This window comes from Hipposideros armiger, unplaced genomic scaffold (genome assembly GCF_001890085.2).
Source record: "Hipposideros armiger isolate ML-2016 unplaced genomic scaffold, ASM189008v1 scaffold_75, whole genome shotgun sequence".
Lineage (NCBI taxonomy): Eukaryota > Metazoa > Chordata > Mammalia > Chiroptera > Hipposideridae > Hipposideros > Hipposideros armiger.
Window position 1 is genome coordinate 683,796 of NW_017731425.1, and position 18,003 is coordinate 701,798.

At 42.6% G+C, this 18,003-nt stretch overlaps 1 protein-coding gene across 7 annotated transcripts in view; it reads left to right on the plus strand.

Moving 5' to 3' along the window:
* Positions 1-17,454, plus strand: part of EIF4ENIF1 (eukaryotic translation initiation factor 4E nuclear import factor 1) — a 45,488-nt gene extending 28,034 nt beyond the window's left edge. For 4 of the 7 annotated variants that reach the window (XM_019643075.1, XM_019643072.1, XM_019643076.1 and 1 more), the window contains exons 8-19: positions 871-1,006; positions 1,219-1,398; positions 2,136-2,368; positions 5,086-5,157; positions 5,592-5,772; positions 6,686-6,765; positions 7,107-7,249; positions 9,859-9,943; positions 11,393-11,525; positions 13,165-13,509; positions 13,780-13,944; positions 14,550-15,296. In XM_019643075.1, coding sequence (XP_019498620.1) covers positions 871-1,006; positions 1,219-1,398; positions 2,136-2,368; positions 5,086-5,157; positions 5,592-5,772; positions 6,686-6,765; positions 7,107-7,249; positions 9,859-9,943; positions 11,393-11,525; positions 13,165-13,509; positions 13,780-13,944; positions 14,550-14,791 — 1,995 coding nt within the window. In that variant the 3' untranslated portion in view covers positions 14,792-15,296. Of the gene's footprint in view, positions 1-870; positions 1,007-1,218; positions 1,399-2,135; positions 2,369-5,085; positions 5,158-5,591; positions 5,773-6,685; positions 6,766-7,106; positions 7,250-9,858; positions 9,944-11,392; positions 11,526-13,164; positions 13,510-13,779; positions 13,945-14,549 lie in introns of all 7 variants that reach the window. The other 3 variants (XM_019643077.1, XM_019643078.1, XM_019643079.1) reach the window with 3 other exon arrangements.
* The last annotated feature ends 549 nt before the right edge of the window (positions 17,455-18,003 follow it).

Sequence of the window (18,003 nt, forward strand, 5' to 3'; positions counted from 1 at the left end):
GGTGCCAACTTGGGCCAGTGGAGCAACGTCCTCCACAACTAGATTGAAGAACAAGATGACAGCAACTTGTCTGTTCCCCTTCCCCCAATTCCCCAAAAAAAAAAAAAAAAAAAAAAAAAAAAAAAGAAGGATTGGTAATACAAAGTACTATTATGGAATAGTGTTGAAGAAATCATTTCTGATCATAGTGCATCATTTAGTTGGCCTTATTAAGCCAAAAACCATAGAAGTAGAATTTAAAACAAAATAAACTCCTAAAAACTCCCCATTAAACTCAAACAGATATTAGAGATTAGTTAAAAGTTCATCTTTCACATTCGGACACTTTCTAAATTTTGACTTGGAATTGTCATCTCTATGAACGCTACCTTTTAACTTTCAGCTTCTGAAATTATCAGCATTGAATTTTGTAACATTAATTACAACTTTGAGAATGTTTGAAGCAAGGGTTCTCTTTCATCAGCTCTCCATACCTGATGTTTAGTTGAAGGCCACTCATCCGCTTGGCAATGGAATGCTTTAGTCTTGGTGCTGATTTTGATTTTGAAACTATGTTCCATGAGAACTCAGTTCATCGATTTTCTAATGAGGCAAAAGATAGGAAACCAAAACACTTTCTGTGGCCCAGAGGTTTTGCTTTATATGCTTAGAAAGTACATGGTTGGTTATGCCCGAGTTTGGGTTACTCAGAAATGACCCAGGAGGGGAAGAAAAATTAAAGATGTTCAAAATCCTAAGTTCTGAGGGTGTTTACCTTTAGGTCAGCTGCTTCAAAAGAAGTTTCAAAGTAAGTGACCCTTTTTCAAAATTTGAACCTTTTTGTTTTCAGCTTGAAACTATTTTCTTAGCTCCTTTTGTCTTTCCCTTTAGATGATAGAAGATGTTTTGGGAGAAGGGTCAGTCTCCGCCAGTCGGTTCAGTAGGTGGTTCTCTAACCCAAGCCGATCAGGAAGCCGATCCAGTAGTCTTGGGTCTACACCACACGAAGAACTGGAGAGACTTGCAGGTAAAATGGCTTCCAATTCTGGCCTTGGACGTAGACTTGAGCTTTCTCTGACATCGTTTATTCTGTCTTCATTAGTCGGGGGTCCATTAGGGTTAAAGGATCTCTGGATAGTAAAAAAGTCTTCAATTTGTGTCCTTTTAATACTGTTCAAGATATGTTTCTGTGTTTTATTGACACCAATTAATTATGAATATATATACTTGAAATATTAGGTCTGGAGCAAGCCATCCTCTCTCCTGGACAGAATTCGGGGAATTATTTTGCTCCTATACCATTGGAAGACCATGCTGAAAGTAAAGTGGATATTTTAGAAATGCTACAGAAAGCCAAAGTGGATTTAAAACCTCTTCTTTCCAGCCTTTCTGCAAATAAAGAAAAACTTAAAGAGAGCTGTAAGTGTTTATTAGAGTCTGCTTTAGGTATCTGAAAAAGCTTGAATGTTGTCTTAAGGCAGTTAAATCTAACACTATTTCATCAAAAGTCAAATAGATGTTGGGTTTTATTTAATGTTCTTAAAAAAAACTTTATGAAACAGTACCACCTCTTTGAGAACCTGGTAGTCAGTGGGTCCTGGACCCTACGATAAGAACTTTGCACCAAGCCCTGCTTCTTACCTGGAGCCTAATTATAACACCAGTGAACGTTGTAGTCATCCTAACTTGGCAGCTCTTCACATCTTTGCCCCAATCTGCCATGTTCTTGCTTAGGTTATAAGCCCTCAACATAAAACCTTAGTGATATAATAACCATAGTGCTGGTAGCAGTCTTGCTGATGTTGGGCTGTCTGGGATTCCTGTCCCTGGTGACAAGTCTCCAGAAAACTCATCAGAGAGGTCGTCCTGCAGGATGTACAGCAGGATCTTGTCAAGTCTTAAAGCATAGCACCCCATGGTTGTATCCCCCAGTTTCTAGCACCTAAACATTTTAGATTTAGTTTATACCAGCTCTTACTAAGTAGGCAATTATGGCCTTATTCCCACTGAGCAACAATGATTTTAAGTGTCTTCAGTTTGTCTGTTTTTGGTATCAGCCTCTTTTATTTTCACCTTAACCATCATGGTAGCCAGAGAGAATTCCTACCATATATTTCTTTGCTTGGGCTTAACCTGGACTTTCTCAACCTTTTCAGCACATTCAGGGGTTGTGCTTTCAGTGGAAGAGGTAGAAGCAGGTCTCAAGGGCTTGAAGGTGGACCAGCAAGGGAAGAATTCAACTCCCTTCATGGCAGAACACTTAGAGGAGACCCTGAGTGCTGTAACCAGCAATCGACAGCTCAGAAAAGATGGCGATATGACTGCGTTCAACAAGCTAGTGAGCACCATGAAGGCAAGTGGGACTTTGCCTTCTCAGCCCAAAGTCAGCGTAAGTATCTGGCACAAACCCCAGCCTTTCCTCCTTTTCCCTCTTTCTATTCCACTTCCACAATAAATGGATTTTAAAAAAGGTATTCTGAGTAAGTTGGAAATTCTTTAGTAGTCATTTAGTCCTTGATGCTTTTGTGTGTTCTTTAATTCTCGCCATCCTATTTGTTACTAGGGAAAGGTTTGTGGTTAATCTGTATGTATTGTGGGTCATTATAAAGATTGAAAGATTCAGACATCACTTTCTTAAGTCACTGCTGAAAAAAAGGTGTAAAAATATAGTTTTGGATGAGCTCCAAAGAAAGTCTTCTGTTTATTCCGCTACTTAAGTTAAAATAACTTACTGTATTTTTATAGTCAAATCTTTTCACACCTTCTAATTATTCCCAAATACCTGGGATTACCGACTTTCTTGATTAGGCAGTTGGCAGTTATACGAATCATTTGTAAAGTATCTAGGATGGATTTTTCAAGACAAATGTGCTCTATATTTACTGATAGAAAAAACTGTGACTCCAAACTTGTAAAACACCTTTAGGTATGAAGTTAAAAGGCGACCGCATGTCAGGTGTATGACACATACGCGTACTGGTCTTTGTCATAACTCATTAGAGGTAGAGGGTATTTCTCAGCCATGGCCTATGTGTCAGTATTGCTATGCCTTGATGATACAAAGTGATAGAGGAAACAGGGCAAATCTGAATAATAAAACCAAACAGACTTATTCCAGTTAAACTATAGCAAATTTACCAAATTGAGTTTTGCCTCTTGTTTTCCCCTTACACCTTCTTGTCTGGGGACTACAAGTTAGCTATGGGAGTGATAGATTGTACCACGGGAAGGCAACTGGTTTTTGGTGTTTCTTATGTGACCAGCAGTTAGTGATAGAGATTCCAACAGAGGTAGCAGCATTGTTCCTGGCCTCATTGCCAGGACTGACTCTGTACCTCTAAAATGAGGCATCTCAGGTAGGTAGATTAAAAGATCTACCTACCAGATTAAAAGATCACAAACTATCCTGTACTCCTTCCTTGTTACCTTTGTGTCTTGGATGACTGGGTGCTGACTGCAGTGGTATGGGTCAACTCTTATAAGTAGCCTCTTGTAGTGTGAGTAAAGAAATGGGCAGTTCAACAGGTAACCTGATGCTTTTGAACATTTTGTGTCAGATATGATTCTAGGGTTTGATATTGCCACAATTGACCCTGAGTTGTAAGGGCTTGCTGTTTGGTTTAATGTTGGTATTTCAGTGCTCTAAACTATATCTGGTTTCAGCCAACGGAATGAGCCCCAAACACCTGCACGTAAAAGGATGGATGACATAATTCAAATTGCTAGGCAACAAGTAACAAACTCATCCTACCCTAGAAAAGAAAGCAACAAGGAAAGGAATGCAATAAGCACATTACCCCAAAATATTGCTTGATTTGCATGTGGTTGAGTCATGGTCTCCTTCTAAAACCAAGTCTTTAATTATTTTGCTGTGTGTGTTACATATACTATTTCTGATCTTCCTCCATCTGTTTAGGTTCAGTCATGTTGTTTCATCCCCAGTGTAGGACATGATGTTTCAATCTAAACTCCATTTCATATTGAATTGTAGAGTCTGTCCTCCAAATACAGTAAGCCCTGTAGTGTAGAGTTGCCTACTTGTTTTTGTTAGATGGAATTAAATGACTCTTGAGGATATTTCTTATTAAAATCATCTGCATTCAGTCCCAATTCCAAAAACAGCAATAAAGCACTTGGATGTCTTTGGGCTATTTGTCATGCCCGAGGACGTTGCTGTGGACCTTGGCATCTCCACCTAGTACAGGGGTCAGCAAACTTTTGAGACAGAAGAGCCAATCTTGTCCCTCGAAGTTTTGCAAGACCTATAAAACAAATGAAATCACCATTATGTGAATAATATCCTTTAAAATTTTTATAAATGAAACTATGATAGTTTTACTTTCAATTTTACTTCAGAGCCACATGTGCGTACCCAAAGAGCCGTGGGTGGCTCGTGAGCCGCAGTTTTCCAACCCCTGACCTAGTAGAAGGGAAATGACCAGAGAAGGCATTTCAGGCAGAGCTAAGTGGGCACAAGGATGTACTATTGTGCAGGAGTAATGCACGTTGGATGCAAAACGTAGCTGCTGCTGCATTAAAAGAGCAAGTGGAGGATTTGAATTTGACTCTGTATATGAGACCCATTTGTAACAGCTTACTTATAAATAAATAGTAAAGTTTAAATTTCCTGAAATATGAAACTCTGAAATATAACAATTCTGGCTAAACCTGCATGTTGTTTACTAGGCTTTTAAGTACCATCTGTGGTCTGTAAACCTTGTTAAAGATAATGGGTAGCAAAGGTTGCCTGGAAAACTAAAGTCTATAAATTACCAAAATTTCCTATGTGTAACTTTTTCTAAGTAAGTGCTTCCCTATTTCACCGTTTTCTTTTCCCTTTTTTGGGTCACAGTGTTAGAACCAGTGAAATGAACTAGGGATAACACAGGGAGGAAAAGACTTTGCCTGAGGGTCTGAGTGGATTTTACATGTACATGTGAAGATTCTTTTCCCCGATCTTTGGGACCCATGTGATGAGAGAGTAGAACAAGTTGATCTAAGTTAGTTTTCTGTGACTGGGGAGTTTTTAATGCTTTCTTGTCCCCAGTTAATCTCTAAGTTAAGTATGTAAGAAGGTTAAAACCAGTTTTCCTTTGACTTTTTTAGCGAAACCTTGAAAGCCATTTGATGTCCCCTGCTGAGATTCCAGGCCAGCCTGTCCCTAAGAACATCCTACAGGTACTTCACAATCTTATACCAAGGCCTCGGAGTCCTGAACAGTAGTCCTCTGTACTGGTTTTTTGCTGTTGTTCAGCTCTGGGCCTTAGAGAATGATCCATATTGCCTGAGGATATGTCGTTGACTTAGTTCTGTGTCCCTGTTAATCTCAATGTGGGGTGGGGAAGTGGCTACAAAAGATGACAAAGTAAGCCCTTGATTTCCAGTTTGCAGATTTACAATTTCTATGGAAATTTAAAGTAACCTGTATTTGTAGCACTAACAGCAAATGTTGCTGGTTGAACATTCAGAGAAATGTGTTGCATGGACATGTGCCAAGTTCTTCAGTGGAGGATGAGAGAGATTCTTCGTTGGCTCCCAAAAGTTAATCCATAGCCTCTGACTAGGAGGAAGAACTAGGTTTGTTCATATGGATTTGACTTTTCTGCCTGTAGGAACTTCTGGGTCCGCCAGTTCAGAGACCTCCTTCCAATCTTCTGAGTGGCCTTATGGGAAGCTTGGAGCCTACAACATCTTTACTTGGCCAAAGAGCACCCTCTCCTCCCTTGTCACAGGTGTTTCAGACGCGAGCAGCCTCAGCAGACTACCTTCGTCCACGAATACCATCTCCAATTGGTAAATACTCTTGTATGTAGATATCCATCCCCGTCACACTGCAACCCTTCCCCGCTCCCCCCAAAAGGTTATATTTGTCCCCTAGAACTGGCAAGGTCTTTTTTCATCGGTACCCTTGAAGACTTTAAAAAGAAATATGTGGATTTTAAAAAAATTTTTTTCTGGGGGTGGACACAAATGTGGAAGGTAGTTTATTATCCAACTGCTCCTCTAGATAAATATGTTCATGTTATAGTTTTTTCTCTTGAGATCTAAATTGGATCCAGCTCCTTAGTCTTCTTATTTTGGGAATTCAATCCAAAAAAGTTAATTTGGCTTCCTAGGTTTTTTCTTGATAGAGTAGAAGTCAGAACGGTGTCTCTACCAACCTAATGAAGTTGGTACGCAATCAGCTGTGAGGTCTTGTGACTAATCCAGAATATGAATGAAAGAGGCACTTCCAGAAAGCTGTCTCAGCAAAGTGTTGTACAGAATCTCAGTATTCCTACCACCCTGGGAATTCTGGCCCCTGCCAGTCATACCTTGAGAAGTTTTTGTAATCTTCCCTCCACAGTTAGGGAGGTAGAATGGGGACAACGTGCACCTCAGAGCACTGGTCTCCGCTTGGATATCAGCTGTCTTGGGGATAATGGGCCAAATCACTGGCTAGAAAAGTTCTTCTCTCAGAGGTCTCATCTCTGAAAGGGACAAAACTGACAGCTTAGTGGAAAAGATGGATAAGCAGCAATTTGAGTCATTAAGTGCTGATTGAGGTACACATAGCCCACTTGGAGATGGACATCATCAGCCCGGGAAGTCAGTACTTCCTGAAACAGATGGTGTTCAGGAAACACATCAGGAGATGGCATGCACTGGTGATAATGTCTGTGATGGACATGTGCTATCTTGACACTCACCGTAACTTTCCCCACAGGTTTCACAGCAGGACCACCGCAATTACTCGGAGACCCATTCCAAGGCATGCGCAAGCCCGTCAGCCCTGTCACGGCCCAGGTCCGGCTGAGCTCTTTCTCCAACTCTAATCTATTGCTCGCTTTTCATCCTTATTGTTGTTTGTGGGATTGGAGAATTAAATTGCTATAATTCTTGGAAGTGGTTTTAAACTAGAATTCAAGCTCAGAATTCAAGTGAAGGCAAGAAAATTGGTGAACAATTAAAGTCATACTTAAATCATTAAAATCCTGTTCAGTGGGTAGCAGCACAATTTAGTCAGGTTGCAGTATCTAATTTCTTTCAGCTGCTGCTTAAGCATACCTGTCTAAGAGAGACCTTTACATAGAGTTCATTGACTGTCCTCATTCTTCTGTTGATCCCCCTCTGCCACCTCTGGTCAGCAGATGAGCCAGCTTGAATTGCAACAGGCAGCTTTGGAGGGGCTGGCTTTACCACATGACCTTGCAGTGCAAGCAGCAAACTTATATCAGCCTGGTTTTGGCAAACCGCAGGTGGACAAAACCAGAGATGGATTCAGAAACAGGTAAGTTACCAATCTTACCCTTGTGGGGATTTGCAAATTAATTTTCCTGAGATTAGCACGAGTTACCCACAGTATAATTCTGTTGTACACACTGATATGTTGTACAACATCTGGTGAGAATTCCATCTTACTCCAGATGTTCAATAGAGGAAATAATATGAATTCTACAGCATGGACATAGGCTTTACATCCTGTTTAATTTCATTTATATTTTTTATTAAAGAATTCATTTTTACAAATGTAGCTAGCATTGCTCCTTATTTGCAGTTATGCTTATGAGATAATGAAAAGTGAACCTCTAACCAAGCTTCCTTCCCCGTAGAGTCCTCACTGAGTTATCCAACTATCCCTGGATGCAGGTTTGTTGATCAAAAATTTGTTGGTCAGAGTTGATGGGTTTGAGAGTTGGTTGATCAGAGCTGTTAACAATTGATTACTGACCTCATTCTTTCCTGTTCTTTCTGCCAGTTGCAACAAGTAGTAAAATAAAATGAATCATAAGTTGTGGGGGTTAGCAACACTGTTTTTTTATTGTAAAACAAAACAGAAAACTGCATTAAACAAATGTATAGCTTAGTATAAGGCAATCTCTTGTTAGCTACCCAGAAGCCCTTGATGTGCCCTGTCCCAGTAGTACCCCTTTTCCTCCTCCAGAAGTGACTACTGTCCAGCCTTTCAGGACATTTTAGCCCTGCCCGTACAGTACTTGGTAATTAAGAAGTATTTACGTTTTGATGTGGTTCTTAAAATTTGCCATATCCGTGTCTCAGTGTCTTACTTCAGCTGGTTTTCTATGCTGACACGCAGAAAACATTGAGACCAGTCAGTACCCTGTACCCTTGCATAAATGTATCCAGTTTAAGTACCCCTCAGCATAAACAGCTCGGGACCGGTCTGCTGAGCCCGTCACTGAACTTCTCTCTACAACATAATGTAGTTATCCATTGACACTATTTGTTGACTTTCAAAACACTTTTGATAGCCAGAATTTTATTTGTTCTTGGCAACAACCCTGTGAGGTAGATGGGATAAATAACTGCATTTTACAGATTCAGAAACTTAGGTTTTTAAAGGTTTTTAAAGTGTAACTTACTCGAAACTACTAAGTAGACCGAGTCAGTGTCATGGAGCCTTCATGTTTTGGATCAAATGTCAGTCTCTCAGGCCCTTCCTGAACACACTATATACAGCTGTGCCCCAACAGACATGACTTTCTCCTTGCCTTGCTTTATTTTTTGTCATACTTACCACCTTCTAGCATACTATCTTTTTTGCCCATAGTAACCCCTCTATACTCTGCAACCACAAGAATGTAATGAGGCCAGAGAATTTTTTTGTCTGTTTTATTTCGTGCTGTATGCCCAGCACCTAGAACAGTGTCTGGCAGATAGTAGGTACTCAACCATGTTTATCAAAAGGAATCAATTATAGGCCATCAGAACCACCTGATTTGGGTTTCACGTCTTAATCACTCAATACTACTGATCTGTCTTTTCCCTCACTGTCATATTCCGAGTCAGTCTGGCAGCAGTGGGGCTCACCTAGTACAGACTGGAAAGCAGCCATTGGTTTAGGATTCCCATCTGCTTATGATTCAGAGTAACTTCCTGAATCATGGACTATACTTGGCCTTTGTCTTTTGTGGTACAAGGTATGACATGGCTGAGATGCAGTGAAGCTTTCATTAGCCAGTGAGCTCACATAATTCATTCTTCTCTCCGCTTGTTTATATCTTCATCAGCTGTTTCCTGTTTTCTTTCAAATTAAGGTAGAATAGGAAGAGAAGGAAAGTCCTTGTAAACTTGATTTGGGAAGCTTGCAATCAACCTCATGTGTAGACTGGGAGTGGTGGGGAATGCTGCATGTAACTAGGCCTTAAAGTATTCGGTTGTCGGAAAAGTCATGATGCATTTTTGCAACGAAAAACAGAAAAAAATACGTCATGACTTTTCCGACAATCCAATAGCTGAAACTGTCGGCGCTCTATTTGACTTGAACCAGTGTTTCACAGAGATCAATTCTGTGCCAGGCACTGTACTGGGCACTGTTGCTCCCTACCCTCTGGAGCACAACCTGGCCCACCTCATTGGTATAGTCTACAAGTAAACTCTCCACCAGCCTCAGTAACCCTATATCCCCAAGGCCTTCCCAAGTCCCGGGACCTGCTCCTTCTGCCTGAATCATTGTTCTCCATCTTGGCAGCTTCTCGTTGGTGACACACAGTTTAATGCAGCTCCTTCCCAGAGAAGCTTTCCCAGAGTCCCTTCAGTAGAAGTATCCTGTCATTTCTTTTGCCCCTCTTGGCCCCATTATATCTAGTTGGTACCTAATGTCTGCATGCCTTGGTTTGTCCTAGGTTAGTTAGTAAGCGTCTCCTCCACTAGACGAGAGTTCTTACAAGGCCAGAACCATGTTTCAGTTAGCTTTTGAACTTTCAGAACTTAGCGTGTGGTTTTGCATATTTAGACACTTATAACATGCTTGGGAAATTGAATTGGAAAAGGGAAACGGTGTTAAAATCCTAGGCTGCTAATTTTGAGTATTTTGTGGTTTTAGGACTTGGAGTTTGAGCAGCTTGGGGCTCATACTGATACTTGGTTTGTTCACAGGCAACAGCGAGTGACCAAGTCACCAGCACCCGTGCACAGAGGAAATTCCTCTTCCCCTGCCCCGGCTGCCTCCATTACAAGCATGGTCAGTGACCTTTGCCTTGGTGAACGACTTCTAGGCTTCTCCCTGTTTGGCTATGCCTGTGTTGTATCACCGGGTAGCCCAGATGTCCTTGAGTGCCTTCCACGGCAATAACTGACTTTAAGTCTTTCATACCTGTCTGTTGACTAAGTTTTCCCCTTTCAGGATACCACGTAACTCTTAGTATTCTAGTGAAGCCCCTACATTGGGGAAAGTGTGTTCCAGCAGATAGATGAGTATGGCTGGAGCATACGAGTTGATATGTTGTATGTTCAAACAAATGAACAGTGGAGTGGGGAGGAAAGGGGTGAAAGACAGAAGGTGAGGCGGAGAGGGTGGCTGGGGTCAGATCATGGGATGTCCAGTGAAACATGGTGAGTTAATAAATTCAGATTCAGGTATCAGTGATATGAATTAAGTCTGGAACAGAGGGGTTTGCTTATTTTTACAGCTGCCTCATGTACCGGCATTATTTATTTTTTGAAAGCTTCCTTTCCCACATATTTTTATCACCTCGTCAAAGCTGATAGACACAGGGAAAACTGTTACTCTGCTTCAGGACCCCAGGTGGGTCTTTGCACTAAGCACCTTGAAGGCAGGGATCCCGAAGGAGCTTTTCTGTTCATAATTCATGCTGTCTCCTGCCATCACGGATTTGGAGTTGGTTAATGATAAAAGTTGCATGCCTAATAAAATCATCAAAGTAGAAATCAGTAGTGAAGAAATGGAAACAATGACCCCAAATGGTGAGTCCTAGTGGCTGAGGAGACTATTAAGATAATTTTGGATTTTCTGGTACCCAAGTTAAGATGGGAAACACCAGGAGTACAGCAGGTCCTTGAATAATGTTTTGTTCAATGTTGTTTGGTTATAACGTTGATGAGATGCTATAGGAACTTAACTCTTGTATATATCAACTAGCCTATGGTAAAATTGGTTTCAATATACGTTGTTATGCTTAAAGTCACAGAAGCTATCAACAGCGTTAAGCGAGGACTTGCTATATAAAGAAGTTTAGGCTCTGAGGTTGTCTCTAAAATGTCCTTTCTCAACTAGAAGGCCTCCTGCTCCAGGGTATACTTCTACCATGCTCTTGCCTCTTCCCAGCCCAGTGCCCTGGCTGGGGAAGTGGCAGCTGCATAGGCAGGTCCCTGTCACTTCAGACACAGGTAGGTTGAAGCTTTGTGCTTTAACTACCTTAATGTTACAACAAAGTCTAGGTTTTGATGAAAGTGAGTTGTGAGCAAGGGACGAGGCACAGGGACCGTCTATATGGCCCATCCTGTTTCTTTTCCTCCAGTAGCTAGAGACCTGAACCTTGGAGTTGGCCTCTGCCACATGTAGCCAATAAGGGGACTTTTCAGCTTGCTGAGTAGTTTGGCCAGTTAATCCTGGCTTGATTAGGGAAAGGCATTTAGAAAATGTGCTGATACTAATTGTGTGTCTCTGCAGCTTTCTCCTTCCTTCACCCCTACCTCAGTGATTCGTAAGATGTACGAGAGCAAAGAGAAAAGCAAGGAGGAGCCAGCATCTGGGAAAGCAGCTCTTGGTGACAGTAAAGAGGACAGTCAGAAGGCCAGTGAAGGTACTGCAGAGCTGTGGAGGGTACACTTTCCAAGAAAGTATGTGACAGGGAGCACGGGCTGGAGTGCTGAGCAGCCTGACCCGATTCTCTGCAAAGCCCCGGGCAAGACCCCTGACTGCTCTGGACACAGGTCTACGTTTGACAGTGAGAGGGGCTGGACCAGTTCACAGTCTCTTAGCCACTGGAAAATTCTGGTCAATCTAAAAAAAAAAGAAAAGAAAATTCTGATCAATCTAATAGTGGTATGAGTGCTAGTATTAGACAGGAAGGAATGAGCTTTAGTTTTGGATTCTTTTTTTTTAAGATTTTTATTGGGGAATTGGGGGGATGGGAACAGTGCTGGGGAATTGGGGGAAGGGGAACAGACAAGTTGCTATCCTTTTGTTCTTCAGTCTAGTTGTGGAGGATGTTGCTTCACTGGCCCAAGTTGGCACCATCATTGCGCTCTTCCCAGGCGAGGCAGATCAGTCGCTGGCTTCTGGAAGGCCAGCAGCTGCCTGCTGGCTACACACGGTAGCCCATGGCAACCCACCTGCCATCACCAGCGACTCAGGGCAGCCCAGCTCCAGGTTGAGCTGTTGTTCAGCATCTTAGCTGTAGAGGGCAGTGTCACTGGCCCTCATATGTGGGATCCGAACCGGGGCCCTCTGGCGTCCCAAGCCAGCTCTTAACCAAAGCGCCACTTGGCCGGCCCTAGCTTTGGATTCTTATTTAGGCCTCAAAGTTGATCTATTAGTACATTTATTTGGCAAATTTATAGAGTTCAACCAGTTTTACTTCTGAAAGTTCCTCTCCAGTCTATGGAGACTAAGTGTATAACAAAATCTGTGCAATAGGTGAAGCATATAGGAAGTGTGGAGAGCCTTTTAGGAGTATATAGAAATGGGAGAGGCTTTTAGGAGTTGAAGTTGAGACTGCGAAGGTCACGGTGAAATAGATTCTAATAAGTTAGGGTTTATACAGGTCTAGAGTATTGGTGGGAGAGCTTTTTGCCTGTGAGAAAGCTTCTGGGGAAAACAAGGAAATCCTATTGGTCCTATTAAAAGGCAGTTAAGGTTCCTTAACCAGGCTGTAATTGTTATTTAAACTTTCTGTTGTGGTGGATTTGCATAAGTTTATTCTTACTTGATTTTTCCCCTTCGGCTGAAAAGCATGTTAATCCCAAACAGCTGACTAGGACGGGCGCCACTCCCATACACACCAGACCACAGCCATAGGGGCAGAGTAAAGTGCCCAACTGAGTTAGACCACCAGACCTGAAATGCCAGGCCCACTTGCCTATAGCTATTCTTGGGTTGCGAGATTATAAACATAAAGATGTGGGCTTAAGAGTTACGTCATTTTTAACTTCAGAGCCTTTGGGTTTTGAGAGTTTACCAAAAATAAACTCTGTTCCAACAAAATGTTGAAGATAGGAAAACTTGGGGTCTAGTCCCAGCTCTGTCCCTGACTGCCCCCTATAACTTAGGGCCTATTCATAAGGCAAACAGTGGTCCCTATGATGCAATCCTCTAAATTTGTTGAAGGGATCAAATAAGGATTGTGAGCTTTCTAAGGAATGAGATTTACTGGATCATTGGGAGGACAGTGTTTGGGAGAAGTCTCCCAACACCAAAATGTTCTGTCTGGATCCTTACAGAGAACCTGCTCTCAGCCAACTCTGTGCCCAGTGCTGATCGAGACTCTTCCCCCACTGCAAACCCCAAACTGTCAGCCTTGCAGCGGTCTTCGTGTTCCACCCCACTGTCCCAGACCAACCGTTACACCAAAGAACAAGATTATCGACCTAAAGCACCTGGGAGAAAAACGCCCACCTTGGCATCCCCGATTCCAGGAGCACCTTTTCTCCGCCCTGTCCACCAAGTCCCCCTTGTCCCCCATGTCCCAATTGTTCGGCCAGCTCACCAGCTTCACCCAGGCTTGGTTCAAAGGATGCTGGCCCAGGGAGTACATCCACAGCATCTTCCAAATTTACTCCAAACTGGTGAGTTTCTGGCCTGCCATGACAACGGTTGATGGAACTGATAAAGTGCTGTACTGTGGGAGGTTTTCATTCCTGGAACGATGTTACTAGATTTTTCCATCTAATTGGTGGACAGCGGGTCCAATCCATACCTTAAAAGATTAGAAACCTAATTATATATTCTTTACTCTTAATGAACTTTCAGATCAGCAAAACTGTAGTCAAGCTTTGAAAACTTCCAGGTAGATTAAGATTACTTCTCACCAGTTTCTTCTCTCTGGCCAACAACAGGTGTACTTCCTCCTGGGATGGATCTGACTCATTTACAGGGAATATCTGGCCCAATCCTGGGTCAACCCTTTTACCCTTTACCTGCCGCTAATCACCCTCTCCTAAACCCTCGTCCTGGGACACCGCTGCATCTGGCAATGATGCAACAGCAGCTACAGCGCTCAGGTAGGTAGGTTCAGGAATGGGTTAGGTAAACTGGGGATGGGCTGAATAGGCTTAAAGCCTTAGACCAGTTTCCAGTGAAGGCAATGAATTGACACTGACAATTTATTCTTTAACTTATCCTAGAAAGACTGAGATTAGGGTGTTACCAGAGAATAGGATGAAGTAAACCAACCTCTGGGATTTGAAATTCCTGTTCCTGTAAAACAGAGCGAGAGCCAAGTGTACTGTGACTTTTGTCCTTTGCCTCTTATGAGAGAAGGCTGTGTCCTTCCAACAGAGGTTCAGCATAGGGACTGCTCAGAGTAGATGCCCCCTCTCGCCAGCTAATGTTAGTGCTTCTGTGATGTGGCTGCTTGCTGTGGGAAGTAGTGGTCATGTCATCTACGATGGGTTCTCAATGTGATGGCTTTTGAATAGCCCAGCTTTCCAAGGTTTTATTTTCTGGCATTTTGCAATGTAATTCCCTTAAGCCCTAGCATAAATCATTTGGTAAAGAATTCTGTTTGGAGTTTTATGGATAGGGTTTGAGTGAAGCAGGGCCCGATCTATTGTAGCATTGCTTTACCCCTCATGCTCTAACCACCCCTTCCTCCTCCTCCCCACAGTTCTTCATCCTCCAGGCTCTGGTTCCCAGGCAGCTGCTGTCAGTGTTCAGACAACTACACAGAGCGTGCCCAGCCGGTCAGGCCTGCCCCACATGCACTCCCAGCTGGAGCACCGCCCCAGCCAGAGGAGCAGCTCCCCAGTGGGCCTAGCTAAATGGTTTGGCTCAGATGTGCTACAGCAGCCCCTGCCCTCCATGCCCGCCAAAGTCATCAGCGTAGATGAATTAGAATACCGACAATGAGCAGGGTAGGCAGGCTCACCGAAGCCTGGGCCTACGGTGGCACCCTGGTCAAGACTCTGCCTCCTCATCTCGGGTTGGTTTACAGGCTTTTACTTTGGAGTACTCTCCGCGAAACTTTTGAGGGGGGCCCAGGCCTCTGGTGTGGTCTGCATGATGGGAAAATCTTAACCAATCGAGTAAAGCCTACATGGTCTAAATACAGGATACAGTTATTGTAAATCCTAGTCTTTTTTTGTAAGATATGTGAATGAAGTGTTGGTGTCTTAACCAAGAGGTGGCACCTAAGGGTTCCAAGGAAATAAATGTATAAACTCTTATGTACAGATATGTGTATAAACAACTTTTGTACATACATATAGGATAGGTTTTTTGAACTTATACAGCTGTACATAAAAGTAGCTGATATTAGTTAAGCTTGTGTCAACAGTTTGGATTTTTTTCACTTGTACATTTGGGAACTTTTCTTTGGGTTGATTAAAGTTGCATATGCTGTGTCTGAAGTGAATGGCAATTATTCCGGATTCCCTTCTTAAAGCATTTCCAACCAGCTTACCCATAAGGCTCAGTAGGTTCCTTAAAGGAAATTATCTGAAGTTTTAATTTTTCTTTAAAATTCACAGCACTGAACTTTATCTCATTTAAGAGGAGGAAGCTATGGCTTTATTTCTTCAGCCTGAAGACCCCAATGAGTAAATTTATTCTGGGCTTGACACTCTAGGTAGCCTTATCACTAATACCAGATTATAGCGAGCGTTTTCTAAGTTTAAACAACCTAGTGAAAGCAATTTATTTATTGGGTTATCATATAATGGTAGTTTCTCCCAAACAAATCCACGTAAATAGGGTTGTTGGACAAGTCATGACGTATTTTTGTTTTTCATTGCAAAGATGCGTCATGACTTGTCCAACAACCCAATAGTTTGTTGGCATCCTGTTCAGCTCAAAGTTACCGATAGGGAAAAATAGGGCGTCTGAGTTCTGATTCAATCCATTAAAGTATTTTTTCTCCATATAGAACCTCCCTTGAGGCTTTGATGCCTGTTAAGTGATTCCTTGGGTTTTGTATCTCATTCCCCAGCTCAGTTATTTTCATATTCACCTTAATTACATGCACAGCATTGGAGAAAAGGATTCTACCAGAATACTATAGCAATGGGCTTGAGTCTCCCTTTCCTGATCAAAGGTTTTTCAGTCCTGTTGATCTGAGGTGATACTTATTTCTCAAGCTCAAGTGAATTCCCCCAAGTTCTCGATACTTCCCCATTTAGGGCCATCAAAGTTACTTTGACTTGATGCTAGAATGAGGCCATTCTCTAATTCTCAGATGAAGGGCAAGGTGGTTGGATTTTGACTGCAAGGGTATAAGAAACCACCTGAGTCTTGAGTGTGAGGGGTATTGTCTATAAACCTGGAGCTGCCCACCTGGCCCTGTACTTCCAGGAACATAAGAAAACAGGTCACCTTTCAACAAAACGTGGCTTCGTGAACTGAGCATGAGGTCTGTCTCTTCCTGATACTTCAACTTCATTATCTTCCCTCCCCCTCAGTAGGATTTACGCTCATTGTGATTCCTCAGCTTCAGAAATAGAATTTTTGCAAAAGTTTTGTTTCCATATGTAAAAGCTAGAAAGCAGTCTCAAGTAACAATGGCAGAACAGATGCCTGAATCCAGTTCCACCTTTCCTTTCACTTCTTTCCCCTTCTTGTTGAACCAATATACTTGGAAATATAGGGTGGGGAGGATTGGGTTGGAGCTTCCAGTAAGGGCTTCCTTCTACAAGGAAGCTGGTAGGGTAGAAATGAACAAATGTGGGCACCAAGTAAAGGGCAAAGCTATTAGCCAGTGATTGGTGAGATGAAGCCCGAAGGAAATAAGGGAGTATTGCTAAGAATAGCACAGCAGACGCCAGAGGTACAGATGTTAACAAAACTTTTGGTGTCTGGGAGGGAGTAGAGGGGAAAGAGGAAGACGTCCAGGTGACAGGGGGAGGAAGTGATGTCTCCGCTAATAAGAGATGTTTTACATGGAGCAACTTTGGGAACTTAGCAGGCATGAGACAAGTTCAGAAGCAATCAGAGCTGGAAGGAAGGATGTGCAAAATAAATATTAAGAGAAGCTAAGGATGTGGAAGGCCTCCTCAAAATAACACAGCAGAGGGCCACAGAACCTCATGGAAGACCTACCTGTAAGGATGGGGGCCAGGTAGGAAAGGAAAGAACAGGGCCTCCCAAAGGAAGCAGCTGAGCAGCCAGTACTTGGGAAGTCAGTGGTAAGGAATGAGAAGTGGGGGGTAAAAATGGAGTATGACCAGGCCTTTCAGAAGATGGCTAGTGAGTGGGGTGGCTGGCTAGCTCAGTTGGTTGGAGCACAGTGCTCATAACACCAAGGTTGCTGGTTCGATCTCCACATGGGCCACTGAGCTGCGCCCTCCACCACTAGATTGAAACTATTTGAATTGGAGTTGATGGGTCCTGGAAAAACACACTTTCCCAATAAAAAAATAAAAGAAGATGGCTAGTGAGTATCTTATAAGCCAGGCTCCATTAAGATGGAAGGGAAGTCAGGTCCATTGGCCCTTCTTTGTAAATGAAAGAAAAGAGCACAAACACAATCCAGGAACAAAGATAACTTATAGGAGTAAAACCTGATTTTTTTTCAATTATTCTACTCCCTTTACCAACAACAAACTGGTTCAAGAATGAACATGTGATCCAAATGAAGCCATGAGACACAAGGTCAAAATGGCTGGACAGCTTCTGGGAAATTGTTTTCTAAAAAGATAAGATTCAGGCTCTTGATTATCCTCTGTAAGCTGACGTAAAGCCTGGGGCAGCAGCAGACATCCCCTGACTGTGAGGCAAGCCAGTTGCCCAGCAAAGCCAATAAACTGGTGAGCAGAGTAGCTTGATGGAAAGAATTTGGACCCTTGGTTACATGACAATTACCCTATGACCCACCTGAGCTCCAGACAACTTAAGTGAGAGACTGAGTTTCCTTCCATTTCAGCTGGTTGTTAATGTTCGTTGTTAAAATACAGCTAAAAGCATTCTAACTAATTGATGGCATAGGACAGTGAGTCTGCTTAGCTGTGCTAAAAAAAAAAGATCAGATAAGACAGTATGTAACAGCGCAGGAAATTCAAGCCATGCTGACAGCCAAACCACTACCCTTGGAGTTCATGAAAAGGCTTTAGCTGTAGGAATGCCCCTCC